The 22924-nt window shown below is 43.9% G+C and overlaps 2 protein-coding genes and 1 long non-coding RNA gene across 3 annotated transcripts in view; 2 read left to right on the top strand and 1 right to left on the bottom strand.

Moving 5' to 3' along the window:
* LOC117424343 (sphingosine kinase 1) overlaps positions 1 to 1854 on the top strand; it is a 14894-nt gene extending 13040 nt beyond the window's left edge. Inside the window, exon 6 of the transcript XR_009307737.1 lies at positions 36 to 1854. The gene's annotated coding sequence lies outside the window, so the exon portion shown is untranslated. The remainder of the gene's footprint in view (positions 1 to 35) is intronic.
* LOC117424342 ((E3-independent) E2 ubiquitin-conjugating enzyme UBE2O-like) lies at positions 706 to 22924 on the bottom strand. Its single transcript, XM_058992244.1, has 19 exons — positions 22412 to 22924; positions 14354 to 14413; positions 13454 to 13564; positions 12586 to 12683; positions 12200 to 12263; positions 11929 to 12072; positions 11217 to 11326; positions 10709 to 10859; positions 10057 to 10165; positions 9635 to 9941; positions 8503 to 8657; positions 8274 to 8386; positions 7989 to 8120; positions 7286 to 7375; positions 6220 to 6865; positions 5791 to 5927; positions 5311 to 5514; positions 4903 to 4960; positions 706 to 4204 (listed from the first exon to the last, which is right to left on the bottom strand). The coding sequence occupies exons 1-19, from the start codon at positions 22808 to 22810 to the stop codon at positions 3510 to 3512; spliced, it is 3783 nt and encodes a 1260-aa protein (XP_058848227.1). The 5' UTR covers positions 22811 to 22924; the 3' UTR covers positions 706 to 3509.
* LOC117974043 (uncharacterized) lies at positions 15349 to 20175 on the top strand. Its single transcript, XR_009307738.1, has 3 exons — positions 15349 to 15787; positions 16480 to 16613; positions 18639 to 20175. It is a non-coding gene; the product is annotated as an uncharacterized LOC117974043 (long non-coding RNA).

Here is a 22924-nt window from a genome sequence, read left to right as displayed (position 1 = left end):
CTCTCTCTCTCTCTCTATGTATGGTATACAAACAGTGGAGGTACTTATAGGCTTTGGATGCCATCGTATAGGACAGCGAGGAAGCACTTGTGTTACATTGACAGACACCATTCAGAGGGTGTGTGCTAGAACAGAGATTTTCTTTCAGCAAGCAGAAAAAAAGGGTAAGCATATGAATACTGTATTTACGTTATTTTCCAGCAGATTGATATAGAACAGAGATTAAACCTTTGAGATTAAGGACCTCACATTGACCAATCAGTCGGATCCATTTCCTTCTTTCTAGTTAACCTTCAGGCACCAGGATGGAGTCGGTTTATCCATTTGTTATCCTTTATTCTTCTATGGAAGTTTTTTTTTTTTTATAAAAGTATTAATTCACACAAACCAGAATAAGTTTAACGCTAATAGTCCAAATACAGTTCTAGGCTGTATAATATTTTATGCACAAGGACTGCATAATAACTAGCTTCTTTGCAAAGAAGTCCTGGGGCGACGATACCCTTGTGCCAAACGCCACACATTTACAATGGAATACTGGAAGTCATTGTTGAAAAGACATCTAAAACACTGAAGGACTGATAAGGCGGCTGGAGGAACTGTCTGCTCCAGCTCTGCAGTAACTGGTTGAGTTCATTTATTGGTTTCTTGCACTTTCTTTATTATTTTGTCATTTAAAAGAAGAGAACACCTTGGCTGCCATGCTTCGGCTTACAGAGCACACTTTAATGTATTACTTTCTTTTTTTCTTACACATGTTCTGTAATGCAACCAAAATCATTGGCATGTAAAAAAAAAAATAACAAAACACACAGCAATTTATACACAAGAACACTCAAGCTTTCACATTATCACGTCAACATTTTTTTGTACTTTTCTTGTATAATTCTGACTTCTGTACAGAGGAATCAGGCTACGAACTATTTTAATTGGGTAGCCCAACAGGCCACTGTGTGAAACGTTTACAGCACACAGTCCTTTTGTCTGCGTAGCCATTTCTAAGGCTTGAAGCAACAAGTTTCATGCTTTGGTTGTACCTTTAAATGATGCTTATTTTACATATTATGCACAGACACAAGGACTATTACTTAGCTTTGTGTGCATCGATTCTTTTCAGCTCTAGCTTCACATTGTCTATAGAAATAGTCTGGAGCTGCAAAAAAAAAAAAAACACAGGTGTCTGGGCATAGCAGCCAAAATGAAGAACAAATAAATAAATAAATCCCAGGCTTACAGGCAGCAAATAAGATCAGACCAACACAACGTCGCATTTGAAGAAAGATCGACGGGCCAGTCAGACACTAATGCAATTAAAAAAAACTACTCTTTTATGGAACTGAGCACATTACAACTCCCAGCATTTCAACTTTCGACACTGAAGAATCCCTTCCAAGGTGTGAATGGAAAAGGGGTCTCTTCTTCAGTTTCACATGCTTGTTTGTGTCAGTCCAATAAAAGTCCTGATACTTTTGAATTCACTTATTTCTTCAAGAAATAACCTCCCACCCACATCCACACCCACCCTCTCTGCTACGACAGCTGGATATTATTGTGGCAGCGATGTTCATGCTAGACTGGGAACCAGGAGAGCTGGGTTGTGCTTCGATCCCCCCTCTTCCAGTTGTGAAACTGGGGAAATGTGAGGCGGCATCATCCCCCAGACAGGCTCTCGAGAGGTTAATAAACTGACTGTCAAGCCTGTAAACCTGTTTCATCCCTGTTTTCAAGCTTATGTAACTGATATCGGATCCATTCATTTCAGATGATATGATATTGAGAGAGCGCGCATATAGATAGATAGAGGATCTATTTTGGTCATCTTGTTTAAAAGGTACACACACACACAAACACACACTCCAAACAATTCTGCTAATATGAAGTACACAGAAGAGATGTGGCAGGAACCCTTTTGAAGCGTGCCAGGTTGTGCTCACCAGATTAATAAACAGGCTGGATGCACTGTAGCCACTGGCTCAGCTGGTAGGATACATCAGCCATGAAGCCAATTGTGTTCAGATCCTGCCCATCATTCGCCAAATGAAGGTTACATTTTTATTCTGGTTGCTATTGAACATACCCTGAAGCTTACAGACAAGAGGCTTATTCATTGAAAGCAGCAGCAGCAGCTTCAAATCAGGATCCTGATGCCCTGTTAGTGAGCATGCATGCTAATGGGGATCCTGCACCCAGGTGTACACCCCAGCACCTCCCATCAAACTGAGAAACTATTCAGTGCACTTGAAATCCAAGCGCTTTGCTCCCGTGCCAAGAGCTACAAATCGGCAGAAAGGCTGGTCTGAGGTTATCAAGCCAGTAGATTAGATTAAAAATAAATAGCAGAATACACATCCATGCACCCAATTATTATTATTATGTTTCTTAATGGAATCTAAGTTTCAAGTTTATTGAGCCAGTTACAGACAGTTCACATGTAAACTCTTCACACACACCAGTGTTGTGTTGTTGTCGCTGTCAAGGTTTCCCAGTACAGTCCATCTCCTGCAGGATGTTTGTACAACGCTGCCTATTCTCATCATGCCTGCTTGCCCACTGCAGTAGAAATCCCCATGTACTGTGCACTGGCCTTGCCCTTCTGGAGACCTGGGATTGAATTATTAGCTCTGTTCTAGAAATGCCATAAGACAGGGGCTGCATGGGACACTTCTAATACAGTGAGCAACCTGCCTAAATACAGTGAAAATCACTGACATCTTCAAAGCGGTTTGAAACAGAAGGACTTTACTCTGAAACATTCTCAGCCCACATCGTTCTTTTCCTTCAGGACAATGGGTTTGTTTTCGAAACACGAATGCAATGATTGAATCCTTCATGGAATTGGCTGTGTTGTGTGCAGCACAGGAGTGCTACGGAACACAGCTATACATTATTAATAATAATAATGATAATAATAATAATAATAATATCATGTTTAAGCTCACTTGCTCCTGGTTCAGGACACAAACAGAATTAATGACATTAATTAAATGTTTTTATTTGACACTTCTAATTTTGTATTATTATTATTTTTAATATCATTAAGACTTTGCCTTGACAGTTTTTTTTTTTTGTGCAAACCCTTTTAGATATATTACTGTATTATTTTTAAATTGGATTAATTAATATTCAGTTTGGAGAGTGCTTGTGAGCACACACATGAGTAACAGTCTTGGCACTATCACTGTTCATCAGTGTGCTTTATAACGGGGACCACTCTCCCTCCCCAAGCATCAGGGGCTTGCGTAAATTAGGGCTGCTTTTTGAACTGCATTTATTAGGCTCTATTATAACTCTAGCAAGAGCATAAAAAAAATCTGATTAAAATCTTTTGCAGTTTGTACTGCAGGTTATATTTAATGGGAATATGAGCCTGGGCTCGTATGTATAACCCTGACTGCTGGAGAACACTGATTTAAAGGGGAGGCAGAGGGATGAAAGGAGGCAGTTGTATTGGGGTGGTGTTGGTTGTGGGGCAGTTGGAGAGGGAGGGTGCAAAGGTGCGATGCCCATCGTTATTTGTCCTCTCTCCTCTCCGGTATCCCAGCAGCAGCCAAGGCAGCGCGGTAGTGCTGCAGGACCCCGCTGATGCTCTTAATAAATCCTTTGGAGAGTGGGAAGAGAGGGAAGCCGATGTCTGGATATCCTCTCTTCTCCGGCAGGAAGCTCCGGTAGCTCTTTCTCCTCTTCTTTGGTTTGACGCTGGGCTGGCCCCCTGCAGAGTCCTGGGACACCCTCAGCTCCCCCGGTCCTGCCGCTGCAGCACCCCCCTCCGCTGCCCTGGCCTGGCCGGCACCCTCAGAGTCCGAATGCTGGCTGGTCTCCTGGGGGGAGGTGGTACAGGCTCCCAGGCCGGAGTCCTCCAGCTCCTCCTCCTTGGCCTCTGAGCAGGCAGCGGGCGCGGAGAGGTCGTCCCTGGGCTCCGGGGTCCTGCTGCACTCCCTGTGGCCCAGGCTCCGCTCAGCCAGCTCGTTGAGCTCCAGCCAGGTCTCGATGCGGTGCACCAGCCGCCAGCCGCTTGCAGAGAAGTGTTCCCCGATCTCCTGCTGGAAGACCTCCACCGGCCTCTGCAGCAGCTGGGTCATGGACTGGACCATCTTGATCAGGGCCATCTCGTTGTAGCAGCGGCTGTTCTCGTAGCCCTCCTGCAGACCCCTGTCGCTGTCGAAGCCGGCCTCGTTGTAGTATGGCTCGTTGACCAGGATCAGCCCTGCAGGGACAGAGCAACGCAAAGTCAGCTTGGGCCTCACCGGGAGTGGGGTGGGACTTCACTGCGCTACCAGTGCGATCCAGGTTAAAGAGATAGGAGATGTGGCTGCTGTGTAAGGACGGGGCCAGTAGGTTAATGTTAAACATGTTACCCAAACCTCAGCTCACCTCTAAATTCAGCATGCCTGCGTGAACCCGAGTCAAACCAAAGCCCAAAGCCCTTACCCCACAGTAACACAAAAACCTTTGGATAGCAGATGCTGCAAATACACTGCATACACTAAAATACAATACAAGTGGGAGAAAACGCAGAGGCGTGCATGGAACAATATTTGTTCAGTACAATAAACAAAATCAATAAAATAAACTCCCTCAATTCACTTCTCTCCCTGCTGTATTACCTCACCCCTCAGCACTTGATGCTGAATCACCTCTCCTCCAGTCATGTCACTGAGCATTTAATAATGCAGAGCTTGTCACAATACCCTGTGTCAAAACAACAGCGTCTGCCAGAACTGATACAGCAAAGAGCTTACAGCCATTAAACAAGCTATTAATAACGACAGAAACCAAACCCTTTCAAAACCATCCCCTACCCAAAAATGAAACTGGAAACAGAATGGAAAAAACAACACACTATATTTATTAAAACAGAGAAGTGAACTGATCTGCTCTCTAGCTGCGAGATTCTGGACTCACCTTGTATAGAAATGAGCACTTGAAGGAGGCTGGATTTGCTCGTCCATCTCTCCGTCCCCTACAGAAAAAATTAAGCAAAAAACAGCAGAATCTTCAGGCAACAACACCAGATACTTTCAGAACTCTGCTTGCCATGACTAACGTAAAAAGCCATGGAACACTAGGCAAGGAGGACATTTTTAGAACTAAAATTGTTCCCTTGATTTGAGCAACTTTGACAATTGCAAAAATTGAAAACCAAAAAATTACACATATATACATACAGAGATACATATAGTTGCATGAAAGTTATTTTGTGTTTCAATGTCTGTAAAGAGAACCCCTGATGAACAACACATTTATAAGGAAGTGGAAACGCGCTGCTCGCCACGGCAAGCTGTCCTGTAATCATGACGGAGGCTGCATTACCTTCCCGATCCAGGTGCCCAGCAGGCTGACGCACACCTTGCCGTTGTCATACAGGTTGGGGTTGAGCCGGCCGCTGCACTGGGACAGGTACCGGAACAGCGGTGGGACCGCAGGGTAGATGTTTGGCAGCTGGATATCAAAAAGGAACAGCCCACCCTCGTACGGGGTGCGCGTCGGGCCTTTAATCAGCGCCGCAAAGAGGTCCTGGAATAGACAGTGTGGAAGATCACAAGCAGACACTTTCCCTGTGCTTACTGCCCTCTTTAATCACATGCTTAGCTGCAGCAGGGAAACGCAGTGCTGCCGGCGGCATGCTGACATGCTTCAATTGTTTAATTAGGAAAAAAAGCTGATGCTTAGAAAACATCTTTTACCATCAGCAGAAATAAACAAGCCACACGAACAGACTCTCAACACCGGTAAGTCGATGAATGCTGACTGGAAGCCCTGAATACTAATTAATCTAAACGCATCACTTACCATTCTGCTTTCAAAGGTTTTGACCATGATGCCGTCAGGGAGAGATGTTGCTAGGAGTGCCATCTCCTTTCTCACTGTGCTGAAGAATTTCTTAGCCTCTGCCGGCTGGAATTCCATTTTCTTAAACGCGTGGCTATCTGCAAAGTCACAAGAAAAATAAAAAACAAACCAAAAAAAATATTGGCATCTCAGTCCATTAAATTCAATTAACATTCAACTGGTCGAGAGGTAAGTATGGGTCTTATGCTGATGTCAGCATTACAAACTCCTCAGAAAATGACAGAAATAGATTTTTTTGTCCCACAAAAGAGCCTGTAAGGCAATATTAAATAAAATAAAAATAAAAAAAAAACAGAACCATCACCATCACAGGGGAGCCCAAGATCACAAGAAAACAAACAGAGAAACAGAAGGCTGCTGTGGGTGTACCTGGAGCCCATTCCAGCACTGAGAAGACCTCTCCCTTGGCGCTGGTGAAGGTGACCCCCGGCTTCCCCCCGCTTGGCTGGCAGAGCACGGGGGTGTCGCTGGGCCACTCGGAGCGGACGGGGGTCTGGGGCTCCTGGCTCTTCTCCTCCTTTTCCTCCATCTCTGCCACGGCCTCCATCTTCTCCTCCTCCACGATGGCCACGTTGTCCAGTGTCTTCTTCAGGTTCTCCTGCAGCTTCTTGATGTCGTCCAGGAACCTCTTCTCCTTGGTCTGCTTCTCGGGCTCCACGGTGGGGGAGGTGGGCGAGCCGGTCAGCAGCTGCTCCACCGTCATGTTCTTCAGGCTCTCCAGGATCTTGATGGCCTCCTTCAGCTCCTTAAAGACCCTGGGGGTGCCCTCTTTGGGCAGCTTCTCTGCAATGGCGGCGGCGGCGGCTCCCACAGCTCCCTGCAGCTCCTCCTCGGGGAGCGCGGTGGGAGTGGGGGCCGGGGCGGACTCACCTGGGTGGTCCTCCTCGGTCACCCCGTTGTCCGTCTCCCAGCTGTCACTCTCGTCCTCCCACTCCTCCGAAGAGGCTCCGCTGCTGCTGCCTTCCACAGAGTCGTAGTCAGATTCCTCGATCTCAGACTCCACGTTGTACAGGTGCTGGGAATGGAGGGAGGAAGTCAGTCAGACATGATCAACACTAATGCTGACTAATGTGCAGAGGGTTGGTTACAAAGAGACACGTGTACAGGCTTTGGGATTTTTTTATTTTTTTATTATTTTTTTTTTTTTAATTTATTTCGATGGGGTTTGTTGGCTGTATATAAATCATTTACATAATACCATAATAATGTAATACATTTTCTTTGAACTGCATTAGCAGATGTGTCAGTGTGTGGCGACAGGCAGGGGTTTAATGCATTGGCAGGACACTGAATCAATCAACAGCTTGTCCAGGGCTTCCTGTCTCACTGCAGACAGCAGGACCCCTCACATGCCACACAAAAAGAAGGGGATTTCAAATATTCAGAAACAAAAAGGTCCACAAAATGAACAGTGATGCAGACAGGCATGGTTTACCTGAGGCAGTACAATGGTCCTGGAGTTATCTGCCCACACCACCTCCACTTTGCTGCTGACATCGACGCGTGCTACCTGTCCCACCGAGGGCTGAGAGAGAGAGAGAGAGAGAGAGAGAGAGAGAGAGAGAGAGAGAGAGAGAGAGAGAGAGAGAGAGAGAGAGAGAGAGAGAGAGAGAGAGAGAGAGAGAGAGAGAGAGAGAGAGAGAGAGAGAGAGAGAGAGAGAGAGAGAGAGAGAGAGCCTCAGAACAGCTCAACAACACAAACCTACTCTCAGTCTTGTACAACACACATGCAGATTCTTGCAATCTGCCACACAGATACATCTGATTGGGTTCCAAGTGCAAAAAAAAAAAAAAAAACACAAACGGCAGCCTTTCACAGAAACAAAAGAAAACATCCCTGTTTGAGACCAACAAGCAGAAGAGATAATGTGAATTTGTTACTCAAATGGCTGGTTTCACTGACTGCAACGCAATCAGCACTAGCACTCATCTTGAACTACTGTTAATTTAGGTAAGGCACTTGAAGATTAGTGCTAAACTTTAGACAGACGTTGGGAGAGACTCTCTGTGTGAAACATGATGTTTTATAAATTAAGGATGAAATACTCTTCAGCTTTACGTGGCTTCAGATCTTTCGCTCCATCCAGCACCCAGCCCACTGAAAGCAGTTCAGTTGCGTTCCTGCTCGAGACGGTTACCTCATTCTCCCTGTCAACAGCCAGAGCCTCCTCTGCATTCCCTATCCTGATGACGATGTCAGTGGTTCGGAAATGAAAATCAGGGTGGTCTGCAATGTCATACACACTGACATCATCCTCTTCTCGGATTACCTGACGATTACAAAAAAAAAAAGACATAAGAATAAATTGTTTTATCTTTTAGTGTGGTGGAAGCATGGAAAACACACATTTATTCATAGTTTTTATATTTAGAAAGACAAAAAAACCCATGTGGTGGTGGAAGTGACAAGAATGTTCACCAACCTCCACATCATCACCGCTTGGCTTCAGTTTAACCCACTTCACAGCGCAGGTTCGACCTTTGTGATCACCAGACTGGATCACCCCATACATGCCTGGGTCTTGAGGTGCTTGAGCTTTAAATAAAAAACAGACAGACACAATAACTCAGTCACACATTTCAATAATAAAAAAGACTGCATGTAGCATGCAGGACAGGTGCAAGACAATGAAGTAGACAAGAGAAACATACAGCGTTTATCAACAACAAAATCCCCCGGGCAGAACTCGTTGTTGTCCAGATGATGGATGGGTAACAGCTCGTTGGATCGGATATCTGTCTCCAGCGTTCCGTCCTGCCACATCACATCGGCGGACGTCTCTGTTGAAACGACCTCCACTGCAATCCTGCAGAGGATCAAACGCAGCCATTAGAAGAGCATGCAGAGGCTTGAACTGGTGCACTGAACTGTGTCACATACTGCAGGGATGGAAATAAGACTCATATTGCATAGCTGTCTACCCCATTCCAGGTTTTAAAATGAGCCTGATTAGCCCAGGTGTGTCTTATTAAACTCCCAGAAAAACCAGGAATGGATCTAACTGCTATGCAATGGGATGTAGCCTGATCTCCATCCCTGTACAGTACTAACTTTTTAATGTAGGGCAGTATTTTCAGGATTCATTTCCCCATGTAAATATACAAATTGTTTTTCCACCCCAAGCAAAAAAAACAAAAAAAACAACAACAAATCAGTTTTAAGATGCTTGAGAAATGCTGACAATTCCAACAAACCATGAATATTTTTTGTTGACCCAAGGTAGTGCTACAACTCTCACAGATCCAGTGTCCGGCAGCCAGCCAGTTTCTTATTTTGATTGGTTCATCTGGTTTCTTGGAATAAGGGAATTGCTTGGCACACACATACAGCGTATTACACAGACCCTAGGGATCAGCAATCGCTTGGCACACACGTACAGTGTATTACACAGACCCTAGGGATCAGCAATCGCTTGGCACACACATACAGCGTATTACACAGACCCTAGGGATCAGCAATCGCTTGGCACACACGTACAGCGTATTACACAGACCCTAGGGATCAGCAATCGCTTGGCACACACGTACAGCGTATTACACAGACCCTAGGGATCAGCAATCGCTTGGCACACACGTACAGCGTATTACACAGACCCTAGGGATCAGCAATCGCTTGGCACACACGTACAGTGTATTACACAGACCCTAGGGAGCAGCAATCGCTTGGCACACACGTACAGCTTATTACACAGACCCTAGGGAGCAGCAATCGCTTGGCACACACGTACAGCTTATTACACAGACCCTATGGAAGAGGCTCGGGTGGGAGGAAGGGGTTACATGCCTGTCCCCCGGTTTCAGATCGCGGGAGATCTTCTTGTTCTTCTTCTTGTGTTTCCTCTTGAGGTTGCGGATGGAGAGGGGGATACTCTTCCTGCGGCCGCTCTGGGAGGAAGCCGTGGAGCTCGCGGACGAAGTGACCGAGCTCGTGTCATCTGTGTCCTCCGCGGCCTCGTCATCCGCGTCCTGCTCCACCGACTGGACCCACAGGTCCGCCGCGGCCTGCCTCACCTCCCCCAGCACCGGCCCGTTGTTAGTGCAGCCCGGCTGGGTCACTCCGTTCACCTGATCCTCTCCCAGCTTCCCATCCCCTTTCAGAAAGGAAGAAAACTACGCTGACGAGGTTGGCTTAAAAATACACACACAAGGGTCCAATCCGGTCTCTACATTTCTTTTTAAAACAATAAATACAATTATCAAAGTTACCTTCTTCAGGTTTCTCTTCCGTATCTTCTGCAGGCTGGCCCCCTGAGGCCTGACTGTCCGCCACGCTTGTAGTCTTCTTCCCAATCTCTTTCTTCAGCAGTCTCTTTACCTGCAGAGTTGGGGCAGATCAGGTTTAGTGTCAAAACACAGAGGAAAACGTCCTACTTTTTGGAACATATTGACTTAAAGAATATTATTATTATTTATTATTATTATTTATTTCTTAGCAGACACCCTTATCCAGGGCGACTTACAATTGTTACAAGATATCACATTATACATTATTTCACATTATACAGATATCACATTATTTTTACATACAATTACCCATTTATACAGTTGGGTTTTTACTGGAGCAATCTAGGTAAAGTACCTTGCTCAAGGGTACAGCAGCAGTGTCCCCCACTGGGGATTGAACCCACAACCCTCCGGTCAAGAGTCCACAATATATTTATATAGACATGACAAGGTTTATGAAATGAAACTTGCAGAATTAGCTCAAGAACTGAAAGGTTTGTGAATTCATGCAGCAAAATTACAAACAGCTTCTACAGACCTATTATGAAGCTGCTGAACTGCGTGTGCCAAACATCCCCTGATAAGCTGTGTACCTGCAATTTCTCATGGTCTCTTCCTGTAGTTTAATACACACCTTTTTGGCCACCGAGCCGTCCGGTAAGATAGTAGTCCCCTCTGGCCCTTCACAAGTTATCTGGGTCACATCTCCTTTAGCTGGGAAGACGTACAGACATCTCTCTCCCAGCAGCCACTGAGCATGGTCATAGTAACCCAAATGCTTTACCCTTAAATACAATAAAATAAATAAACACCACTTATCTGGTACATTTCATTTACTCAAGTTCAGTTTTCTAATCACGTCTGATGAATGGTTAACATGCACTGCATTCTCATGCAGAGGGAATCTCTTCCAACAGTTCTGTACATTGGGTCATTACATTGTTAGAAAAGAAGGGTGGGTCCATCAGAAAGCAAATGGAATCAGGTTTCCTACAAATACAGTTTTACATGATTTTGATCCTCCTTTTATAGGAGATATTCCTCACTCATTCCCAGATTTCCTCAGCTAAAATGAATGAATGAATAATGCCAATGAAAACACTCTTGGTCCCTAGAATCACAGACAGCAGTGCAACACCCACCTGCACAGGTTTTCCTGGGTGATGACTGAGGCTGGAGGAAACACGCTCTCAGCTCCCCCTGGACAGAAACTCTTTGTAATCCACGTGACCTTCAGCTCCACCACCTGCACCTGGGAAGAGAGGAGGAGGAAAATCCATCTGAAAACCTGAAATCACCACAAAGCAGCATGCTTGTTCTGCACCAACCGCTGTCAAACTTGAAGAGACATCAACTGTCTTCGTGCCAAAACCCAGCTACAAAAAAATAAAGAGCTGAAACCATAGAAAACGACGTAATATTAGGAGGCAGTTACTATGAGTGCCAACCTAAATCCCAATTGGTTTGCTTGTTCCCCAGCAGGCAGCTGTAATGAGCAAGAACTTCATAGCAGCCTCTCAACTGCTCAATACAAGATCTCTCTCACACCCGCTCGATCCCCATTAATAGTAAAAGTGATAATGATCTACATCACAAGCCATATTTTTCAGTGCCTCGGGGTACAGCTCTACGAAGAGTGAGCTGCAATGAGCGCACACAGTTTAATGTTTCAATTCTGCTGCACACTACTACAGCAATATGCGGCAACAACAACAATAATAATAATAATAATAATAATAATAATAATAATAATAATAATAATAATAATAATAATAATAATAATAATAAATTAAATTGCTCCACCTCTAGAATACAGAACTATATTAGAGAGAAGAGCCTCCGGGGAAGACGTACCTCCTCAACCACCACTCTGAACTTGCTCTTCTTACTGAGGACTGGTTTGACCCCGGATAGCCACTGCACGCTGGAGAACACCTTGGCGGGGCCGATCAGCACCTGGCCAGGATAAAACCCGTACGAGTCGTCGAAGAAAAGACCCTGCGACGAAAAGAAGAGAAAAAAAAGACTTCACACACGCAAACCATAACACTAAAAATCTGAGCGGAACATCATTTTAAATCTTAACGTCTTTCTTCTGCTTAAAGCATAACAGAAGTGGGCTTACCGAGTCACTGACGTGGGGGCAGACATCGTAAAGCTTTGAACCGTCTTCTGTGTTCATTGAGCACCTGTAAACAAACACACAAGCCTGCTGTTAAAAACGACAGCAGCTGTTTCAGGAGGCAGCAATGGTGGCTAAAACTATTTAAAATATCACAGTGGCAACTTAACTGCATCCAAATGCAAGTGCTCAATACTAACAGGGTAACAGAGAATTCAAAATGGTTTATTGTGCAGAAGCCTGTCTAGGTGTCCCGCAGGGAAGGTTTGTTCATTATGAATGAAGACACACCATTTAACCAAGAGCAGAGAAAAGTGGATTTCTGCAGTGCGTGTGCGCGACGATTCGACTCAAAAGGGATTCATATTAATAAATAAATAAATGCGTACCTGGCTCCATTTGACAGCTTCAGAATAATATGGTTCTTCAGGTCATAGACTTTTCCGAGCCATGAATCGTAGGCTATGTAGTCACCATACATGAATGGCTGAAATAAAAATATACACTTTTACATAAAATACAATGTATTTTACATTGTATTTCTTTGGGCCGTAGTGGGGAAATTACATATAAAACTTTGTACACTTTTTCAATGCCTCCAAAAAAAAGTCTTTGTTCATGACCAATTTTATTTAAAAAGCATATCAATGGTACTGCAGACTGACCGAGCGACACGGCAGGTTATAGTTATTCATACACTCTTTATGAAACGCCTTTCCAGTGGCTAGTTGTAACTCCTCTTACCCGAGTTACTGTGCATCGACAGGGGTCAGTGCTCTTCGTTATGTTAAAGGGCTAGTTGTAACTCCTCTTACCCGAGTTACTGTGCATCGATAGGGGTCAGTGCGCTTTGTTATGTTAAAGGGCTAGTTGTAACTCCTCTTACCCGAGTTACTGTGCATCGATAGGGGTCAGTGCGCTTTGTTATGTTAAAGGGCTAGTTGTAACTCCTCTTACCTGAGTTACTGTGCATCGATAGGGGTCAGTGCTCTTCGTTATGTTAAAGGGCTAGTTGTAACTCCTCTTACCCGAGTTACTGTGCATCGATAGGGGTCAGTGTGCTTCGTTATGTTAAAGGGCTAGTTGTAACTCCTCTTACCCGAGTTACTGTGCATCGATAGGGGTCAGCGTGCTTCATTATGTTAAAGGGCTAGTTGTAACTCCTCTACCCGAGTTACTGTGCATCGATAGGGGTCAGTGCGCTTCGTTATGTTAAAGGCACATTCTCTGCTGTCCCACTGTGGAAACGGCACTCACCCAGATGTGCTGCAGATCTCTGCTGTTCACTGGGTACAGAACACAGTTAGTCCCCACGAGCTTCACGGCACATTTAATATTGATGTCCACTACCGTTCCGCATTGGCTTTCCTGCAAACCAGGTACAAGAGATTTACTGTAGCATCACCGAAACGCTCAGGAGAAATTCCTTGGCTAGCATACAATTGGCCTGGCTACTTTTGCCCTTCACTACATTTGCTGATACAAAATGTTTTGACAGTAGTAATTAAAGCATGGGTTCATACCAATCTTCTCATTCTGAAAGGCCAGTTTATTTGGAATGGTGGTGGTCTATTACAGTATTAGTTAAGAGTGCATGAGGCAGTTCTGAGAACCTATTAACTACTAGTAGACTCAATATTAACAAAAGAAATGGATATACTAAAAAGAAATGAAATGTCAAGTCACATCAGCGGTCATGGTGACAGAGCAGCTGTTAATGCACTTAGAATTAAATGTATATGAATTTAAAAAGACTTATGGAGTCAAAATGATGCTCATTGCTGGATCACATTTCGTATTTAGCAGAGCTAATAGCCAATGTGCCAGACAGTGGAGCTCTCCAATACGAGAAGGAAAGTTTCTATTGCACAGCGCAATGGTGACTGGAGGCTGACTAGACCTCAAATAAAATGTTAGTCCTGTTTGTAATTCAAACATGCTGTTAACCCTCACAGACACCTGCAAGGTCATGTAAAATGTGCTTTATTTTTAAACTGCTTCTATATACACCGATATACAAGATGTCATCCTAATTTGAATTGAATGTATTCATGGAGGTACAATGAACATGTTCACATAGGAATGTGTCAGAACCATGTAACTGCTTGACAAATCATATTCCACAAGAGGTGTGCGTGTAATACAAGAACTACTTACATTCGGGCCCATGCGTCGCACCATGTCTCGAGGAACAACTGAGCGATCTTCTAATTTTAGCTGCAAAGACAAAACCAAACATCAATAAGTAAACAGCGTGCTGCGTCTCGGGATGTTTAACCTGCAGAGTATTCCAGCAGCCTGCACAACCTGCACATGGACTTACGTATCCTGAGAAACTAAAACACAGAAGTACGACAGCCCTCAACGCTGCTGGACTTGGACATTTAGAAATCAATGAAGAACAGAAGAGAAGAGCTGTGATATTAAAAAGATCACGCTGATCAATACCTCTTCTATAGATATACTGGTATTGAGTGCAACTGGCCTTCTGAAATGACTGAAGGAATTAAAAGGGGGAGATCTGTCTGAAGAAACCCGAGGAGTGGTCTTTAACACACAAAGTGTTTGTAAACTGTTCAGGGCAGGGAAACCTATACGATTCAATAACAGATTCCTGCTCCTTCACTGCAGGCCACTTCCCACTATCTCATTAGGACAATTTTTTTTTTTTTTTTTTTTATGCCTGATAGTACTGTGATAAATCGGTCACAAGTGATCCTGGGAACACCAAACAGGCTGAGGAGGTATGTATGCAATGCAGATTTGAATATGCTCCAGGTATGTATGCAATGCAGATCTGAATATGCTCCAGGTATGTATGCAATGCAGATCTGAATATGCACCAGGTATGTATGCAATGCAGATTTGAATATGCACCAGGTATGTATGCAATGCAGATTTGAATATGCACCAGGTATGTATGCAATGCAGATTTGAATATGCTCCAGGTATGTATGCAATGCAGATTTGAATATGCACCAGGTATGTATGCAATGCAGATTTGAATATGCACCAGGTATGTATGCAATGCAGATTTGAATATGCTCCAGGTATGTATGCAATGCAGATTTGAATATGCTCCAGGTATGTATGCAATGCAGATTTGAATATGCACCAGGTATGTATGCAATGCAGATTTGAATATGCACCAGGTATGTATGCAATGCTGATTTGAATATGCACCAGGTATGTATGCAATGCAGATTTGAATATGCACCAGGTATGTATGCAATGCAGATTTGAATATGCTCCAGGTATGTATGCAATGCAGATTTGAATATGCTCCAGGTATGTATGCAATGCAGATTTTTTTTTTTTTTTAATATAGTAGTCGCCAATTGTTTTTATTATTTTGTCCCCAATTTGGAATAGCCAATTATTTTATTATGCTCAGCTCACCGCTACCACCACTGCGCTGACTCAGGAGGGCGAAGATGAACACACGCTGTCCTCCGAAGCGTGTGCCGTCAGCCGACCTCTTCTTTTACACACTGCAGGCTCACCATGCAGCCACCTCAGAGCTACAGCGTCACAGGACAACGCAGCTCTGGACAGCTTACAGGCAAACCCGCAGATTTTAATACGCTCCAGGTATGTATGCAATCCGTAGCTTCAAAACACTCAAATATGAACAGAACTGAAACAACAAGCATGTCACTGAGAAAAACACCTTGCAAAATGCATACAAGAGGCAGTGTAAAATAGTCGTTTTTTTACCCTTTTCATAGAGATTTGTAATTAAGCTTATTAATCTGTGCCTCTCTACATCACTTTGCTTCAATCAGTTCCGGCTCCTTCATTGGGTTAGCTCGATGTACAGCATCAACGTTCAACAGAATGCAGATTACAAACTGCTCTGTCTGCTCATTACAGCATTTCTCCACGGATGCTGATTAAGCTCTCAAAGATAGGAAAGTGGTCCGAGGAGTTCGGGTGGAAATGAAACTCCTTTCCGTCCGTCTGTTCATTTCTATCCTAACCCCAAACCAGTGAGCTCCATTTGAGCATGATCTGAATTAAGCACCATTGATCTTTCCATTAGTATCCCTTATTCCTTATCCATTATGTATCAACACTATTGTAGTTTCATGTTATTGGTGCAATAGGTACACTGTGCTGCTGTACTGAAATACTGCGAGTGAATATCAGGTGCTGCAGTACTGAGATTTGGCTGAGAGGAGTTTAGTAAACCAACACGATATGGTAAAGCACTGGTAAAAGCAAACCAAGTACAGTACTACCATCTTCCAGTTGTAACCAACGGTGGATCTGTTCTCCCGCAGAGGAGAAGATGCAGATATTGATTCCGGTAGCAGGTTCTGCAGCTCCCTTTCCTGGCTTTCCTGTCCTGTGACTGCGTTGAACTCAATTAACCTGCTGAAAACAGGTCTCCCTGCATCTCACAGCATTCTGAAAGGTAGGGCTAATGCACATGCAGTCATTTTGTGATAATGTTGTGCTCTTTTAAAAGGATAGACAGACTGATGCAAACCTTTTGTTCTTTTATTTACTTCTCTCTCTCTCTCTCTCAGTTCCAGAGGAAGAACGGCAAATCACTGTTAACACACAGCCAATAGGGATTCTTAAATCAAGACATGCAACAATGTCTTGATCTAACAAATGATTTGACATCAGGTCCATCTGTACACACTCCTGAAATAATGCCAATTCCATCACAAAACTCTTCCTGCTTAAAAGAAAACACACACACACACAGGCTCACACAGGCTCACACACACACACCAATCAAGGCAGATGAACACTGTGCAAGTGCAACCTGTAGCACACAGAATACATGCTTGTTTCCCTCCAGGGAAGGAATTAACGGAGAGATAGATCACGTCTAGTTTGTAAACAGCACAGAGAACGATTGCTGTCTGAGTAAGAATTATAAAGTGGCTTACCAGGATTTATACTTCTAAACATCATAAAACACACACACACACACACACACACACACACTACCTTTATAATGGGTTGAGCAAAGACACACAGACACACACACACACACACACAGACACACACACTACCTTTATAATGGGTTGAGCAAAGCCATTCTACACTACCTTGGGCTCTCATTCCTTTTGGTTTTATCATAAGCTGATTTGGCTCCAAACATAATACAGATTCTGTGAGTGAAAGACAAGCAGGTGGTTTAATGAACAGAGGGAAAGTTTATTTATAGGAAGCACAGTTATTTAAAACGATTGAGGATTGTCTGATAAACATCAGCAATTTACAAAACCTGCTATAGAGTAAAAAGGTGCATCCTTTACATGTGATTAAAAAACAAATACGAGACTGAAATGAACCCAGGACGACTTTCCAGCACCCTGATATCCGTAAGATCGTTCTGTCCACCTCTGTATCCTGTATACAACAGCTGCTGGCTGAAACATGCATCACAACCATCTCAAAACGAATAGAGGCAGAAAACATGATTACAAAGTCTGGCTCCTAGAAAGGCTTGAGCTAGGACATGATTCAATCAGGACTCCTGCCATTCCATTGGGACAGAATCAAACTGGCATCAATGTTCTCGCATTTCTTGAAATTGTGCATCAGCCACATACATTTTAAAAACAAGCCATGCTTTACGTCTCTGTCTGGGCTGCGGATAACATTTCGAAAGCAACAATATTCCCCCTCAAGGAAAAAAAAACAATCAATAATCGCAGCAAAGGTTTTCCATATCCGATGTGGTCCTTGCACACACCTTGATATGTATTGTACAAGATCATCTGCAATACAAAATAAAGGAGGGCTGATTATCTCAAATGAACGCAGCCCTGCAGAGTACAGGACTGGTATCTTGGATTGGAATGCCAGACATCTTGTAGTGCCGATATTTTTCTAAACCATGCAGTGCTGAATACTGAATAACTCAAAACAGCGGGGCTTCTGCTTGAAATGGAAATCAATACAACAATGACCTGAAACAAAATAAATGACTGCATTTCTCTGCAGTGGAGGGGGGGTGACAGTCGATATTGGTTAGGAAGGCAACGTGATGGAAAGTGCCATGTTTTGCTGGCTACATGTACACTGTGTGTTTCATTAAAGAGGATTTTCTTCTTAAGGCAAGATGATGGTTTGCAAACGCATGCAGTGATTAAACCAGCCACAAGTTGCAATCTATCCACATCAATGCATCTGCTCGCTCAGCAGCAGTAAGGAGAGAGAAACATTGGTAATGAATGCTCATTGTAAGTCTAGACAGAGGCTGATCAGAGCACTGCTCAACACTGGCTTTGCAGTGCTTGACTAAAAGCACCACTTCCATAGACATTTATTAAAACAGAACCTGTGCAGCAGGAAACCACAGGGTTGCATCCATCAATTTTACCAGCACTATGACCCCCCTCTTTATATTTCAAACATGTTGCCTTTTGCTACACTCTGTGCATTTCGCTCACTGTTTCTCTCTTTTACACGTCTGCAGATTCTGTGCTCACACCCCTCCCGTGGCACACAAAGACTGAACAATGACATCATCTGAACAAAGAGACACAACACCAGGAACCACGAGCCCAGCATTCAACGCACAGAATTAACATCCTTCTGGAGTAAGAAAAACACAACACCATTCTAGATACCAATTTGAGTGTAGAAAATTCCTTCTCTTTATTGTGGTCTCATTTTTAAAAAAAGATCAGCAGAAAAATGTTTTCCAGAGAATGTCAGCGTGAAACAGAAACGATATCCACCTCTCCAACAGGGTTTCGCTTTTCAGAGGTCAAAAAATGCAAAAACGTAGGTTTTTCCATTCATATAACACGAGTGTGTACAAAAACTGCATTTATGTAGTTATAGTAACAGAAGCAGAGTTGATAATTAGGCAGGATATACAAGTAAATCACCCAACAGACCAAACAATCAAAAACAGGATGGAATCTGTCCCTGCCGGTGCCAGCAGTAACATGAAAGCTAGACCTTACAGTCGTCTTCGTCTTGGCATCAAAAGCGTCTGTCCGAATATATTTTCTTTTTGTATTCCTGCATATTTAGATTACTTTCAATCGTCAAAAACATTTTCACAGCCCCAGAACTTGCTTTGTGCTTCACGGGGACATGCATTAACACTCCAATACGTAGAAGCTTTCTGAATTTCTCTCAACCATCTGCGCTCCCTTTCATACAACAGTGTTCAAGCTGGCTGTGTGACAACTAATCCACTGTCTCTCTGCCTCCTTATTTAAAAAGGCACCTATTAAAACAGTTATAGCTTCCAGTACAATAATTATAAATACATACATCAATGTCATCTGAAGGCACACTGCACAGGACTGCACACAAGAGTAGAAAGCAGCGAAAGGGGCAAGTAAACCGACAGGGGGTTCAGTAATTACGAAGGACAGGCCGGTTCATTTGCATAACAACCATCTGGCCCCCGTCTCACTCGGCAGCGAAGTTAACAGTCACTCCTTGCCTCGGCTGGTCCTGGTAATTATCGGTAACCCCTGGAGGATATAAAGGGGCTGGCATGTTCATTTTGAGAGCTTTGTCACAATCTGTACTGTCTGGGAAATTAAGACTTTAATGAAAGCAATCTCGCAGCCTCCACTGTGTCCCACCACTTTGATTGCAACACAGAAACCTTTTACAAACAATAGTTACAAACGGGGATGGAAACTAACACTCAGTAAACAGATATAGAGCCACAGCAGTTAAGCGTAAAGCCGTGGGATAGATTGGACACAGTGTGGTCCAGTGGTTAAAGTCCAGGGCTTGTAACCACAAGGTCACCAGTTCAAATCTCACCTCTGCCACCGACGATCACTGGTTCAAATCCCACCTCTACCACTGACTGTGTGACCCTGAGCAAGTCACTTAACTTCCTTGTGCTCCATCCTGCGGATCAAATGTTAAATCAATGTCCTATTGTAAGTGACTCTGCATACAATGCACAATTCACAGTCTACCTCTGTAAAGCTCTTTGTGATGGTGGTCCACTATGAAAGGCGCTATATAAAAATAAAGACATTATTATTATTGTTGTTTTGAGTTTTCTTTTGAGAGTCACTAAAGTATGGGACATCATGTTATTGTGGGGGGTAGCAATTCAACTGACTGAAATCTTACAACCATCTCTCCTGCAAAAACAGAGGAAAGAGGAGTTGGACTACTAAAAAAAACCAAAACAAACAGGAAAAAAAAGTAAATAATGTAATGGACGTGTCAAAATCTCAAAGCTCAGATATTTAAGCACAGAGCTGTTTAGCAATGCTGGCGACTCCTCTGAATGCTTCTTATTTCATAAACCAGTTACTGCAGAGAGGCTGTGCTTTAAGGATTGTTTTTCATTTCATATCTAAACACAAGAAAGCACTGCGACACACGCCCAGCTGGGATTGAATTTGTCAGCAGGGACAGCATTAAAGGGATTTTTTTTTTTGGACAGGATTTAGAATCCTGTGGCTCCTGTACCACTGGGGGAGAGCAATCCTTTATTTATCAAACATTATTAGACCAAATGTGCTGGGAACCCGCTACGGTGATGTTTTTGGAGTTTAGAGTAAATGCTGCATCACGTATTTTTGGTTCAATAAATACCAATTATATACAACTGTATTGAGGTACTTGCAGACCAAACAGCAGGTGTGCAAGAAGTTTTTAGGAAATGTTTGTGTGGGGACACCCTATATTATAAAACAATTCAGAAAACACTCTAGTTTTTTTTAGATAGTACAGTAGGCATGTCAACTGAAATAAAATGCTTGGGGCAGGAATATTAACAGAATTTACTGCCATGTGTCGTGCTCGTAGCAACGCAGGGCACAGGGACAGAAAGACAAAAGGGCTTGTTGTATAAAGGAGCTCATCTGCGGGGTAACACAGTGTGCCATGACTGCAGTCATGGGCGATTTCAACAGGTCAAAATAAAACCCTTTTTTTCACTTCACTTTCCAACGCTACACGTAGCCTTATGGATAATAATAGCATGGCTCCAGTTACAATAAAAGTACTTTTTTTGCATAACTAATTCTGTTATATTTCCCATTTAAAAAAATGAAGTGAAAAGATGCAAGGTAGGCTGGGAGCAGAAGGAGTGAACCTCCAGCAGTTCAGGATGTGACAGACAGTAACCTGCCAGCAAGCCTGCAGACTCAGTGCAGAAACAGGAGTTCCCTGCTGCGAGGGGTGTGGCTGATGCCCTGCCTCACTTAGCAAGATTAGTTCAGTTCATTCTGAAAGCAAACGTGAAGAAAACTGAAACCTGGCCAACCCTGACAATGCAAAACTAATCAGCAGAAAGACCCTCGACGGCATCGGTCAGGACCTACCTACTGTGATTCATGGACAGGGCTCACTCACTCTGGAAGACACAAAACCCACGCAGCTGCTCTGGGTTACTGCTTCTGTTTCCATTGTGTCTTTCACTGCGGTAATGCAACATGTGGTCAATACTGCTTGTACAGAAAACGAAGACCAGCTTCTCTTCTGTGTTGTTCTGTCCAGAGGAATTTGGCACAGCCAGATGGCTGCTTCTCGGTTTTGATTATATCAAAATGCTCTGCAAATGCTATGCGAGACAGCCCAGGGTAACAGACTAAGACCCATTATAGCAGTTCAAACAATTTCTGGCTTAACTGACATTAATTATTCATTTCCTACAGGCTACAAGGCTGAGATGTAACTAGTAATCAAGTCTGAAAGGGCTTTAAATTAAATGCAGTTATCTTGCAATGTCCTTCCGGTAACCAGACATTAAACTTGCCCAATAATCGATTCATTTGTTTGAATGTATCCATAAGGCCCTTGATATTGATACAGTATGTTCCGTTTCATTGTTCTTGAGTAATATCCTCACATCCGAACCACGAAGGAATACGTAAACAATAAACGTCCTTACAAAATGAAGCGTGGGCCTAGCTTTTAAACACCTGTAATGTTCCATTTAACATCATGCCGTGAAAGTGTTTAGGACAATGCTCAACGAAACAGATGGTACATTTGCACAGGACGGTGGAACGTGTGGTTTTATTTTAGTATTAATAGAATGTGTTGCAAATCCTGCAAAATGAGATATAAAAATGCAAGATTGCCTTTACAACGCACGCACATTGTCAACCCGAGCTACAGACTAGAGCAAAATGCTAAACATACCGTCTGTTTATTTTTGGTGCAGATTATGTTGCATTGTGGGCAAAACTGACAAGACTGTGGTACAGAATTATTAAAGACACAAACCCTGGAAGAATGTTCCACCCATACCTTGGTTTCCCGGACGTCTTGTTTGCCCCCCTCGGGGTACCACTGCACCCTCACATAACCCCTTCCAAGAAGCCGAGCCCGAGAGTCCGCCCGGCCGCTCTCTGTGTCTGAGCTACCGCCGCCGCCTCCTCCGCCTCCGCCGGTGTCTGAGTCCGAATCTGTGTCCGAATCCTCCTCGCCATGGATCAACCTCACCAGGCCGAACCGGACCGACCCGCGGTACCGCCCGGAGACCAGGTCGTGTGAAAAGAGCAGGCGCTGAGAACCGGCCCCAGACGGGGTAAGCGAAGAGGACAGGTTTTCGGAGCCCGGACTGGGGGCCGGAGAAGGCGCCGGGGTGGATGCTGCTGCTGCTGCTGCTGCTGCTGCACGGGATTCCGCCATCTCTGCTGTTGTCATGGACTGCGGGGTGGAGGAAAATGTGAAAGAGAAACCCGTAACCAGGGGACCCGCGCGTGTTTACGTCGTCACGTCACCCTACGTGTGCCACTAAAGGGGAGGCGCCTCACTCGT

Source organism: Acipenser ruthenus, chromosome 19 (assembly GCF_902713425.1).
Source record: "Acipenser ruthenus chromosome 19, fAciRut3.2 maternal haplotype, whole genome shotgun sequence".
Lineage (NCBI taxonomy): Eukaryota > Metazoa > Chordata > Actinopteri > Acipenseriformes > Acipenseridae > Acipenser > Acipenser ruthenus.
Note: the sequence above shows the minus strand (reverse complement) of the source record. Positions and strands in the feature narration are given on the sequence as shown.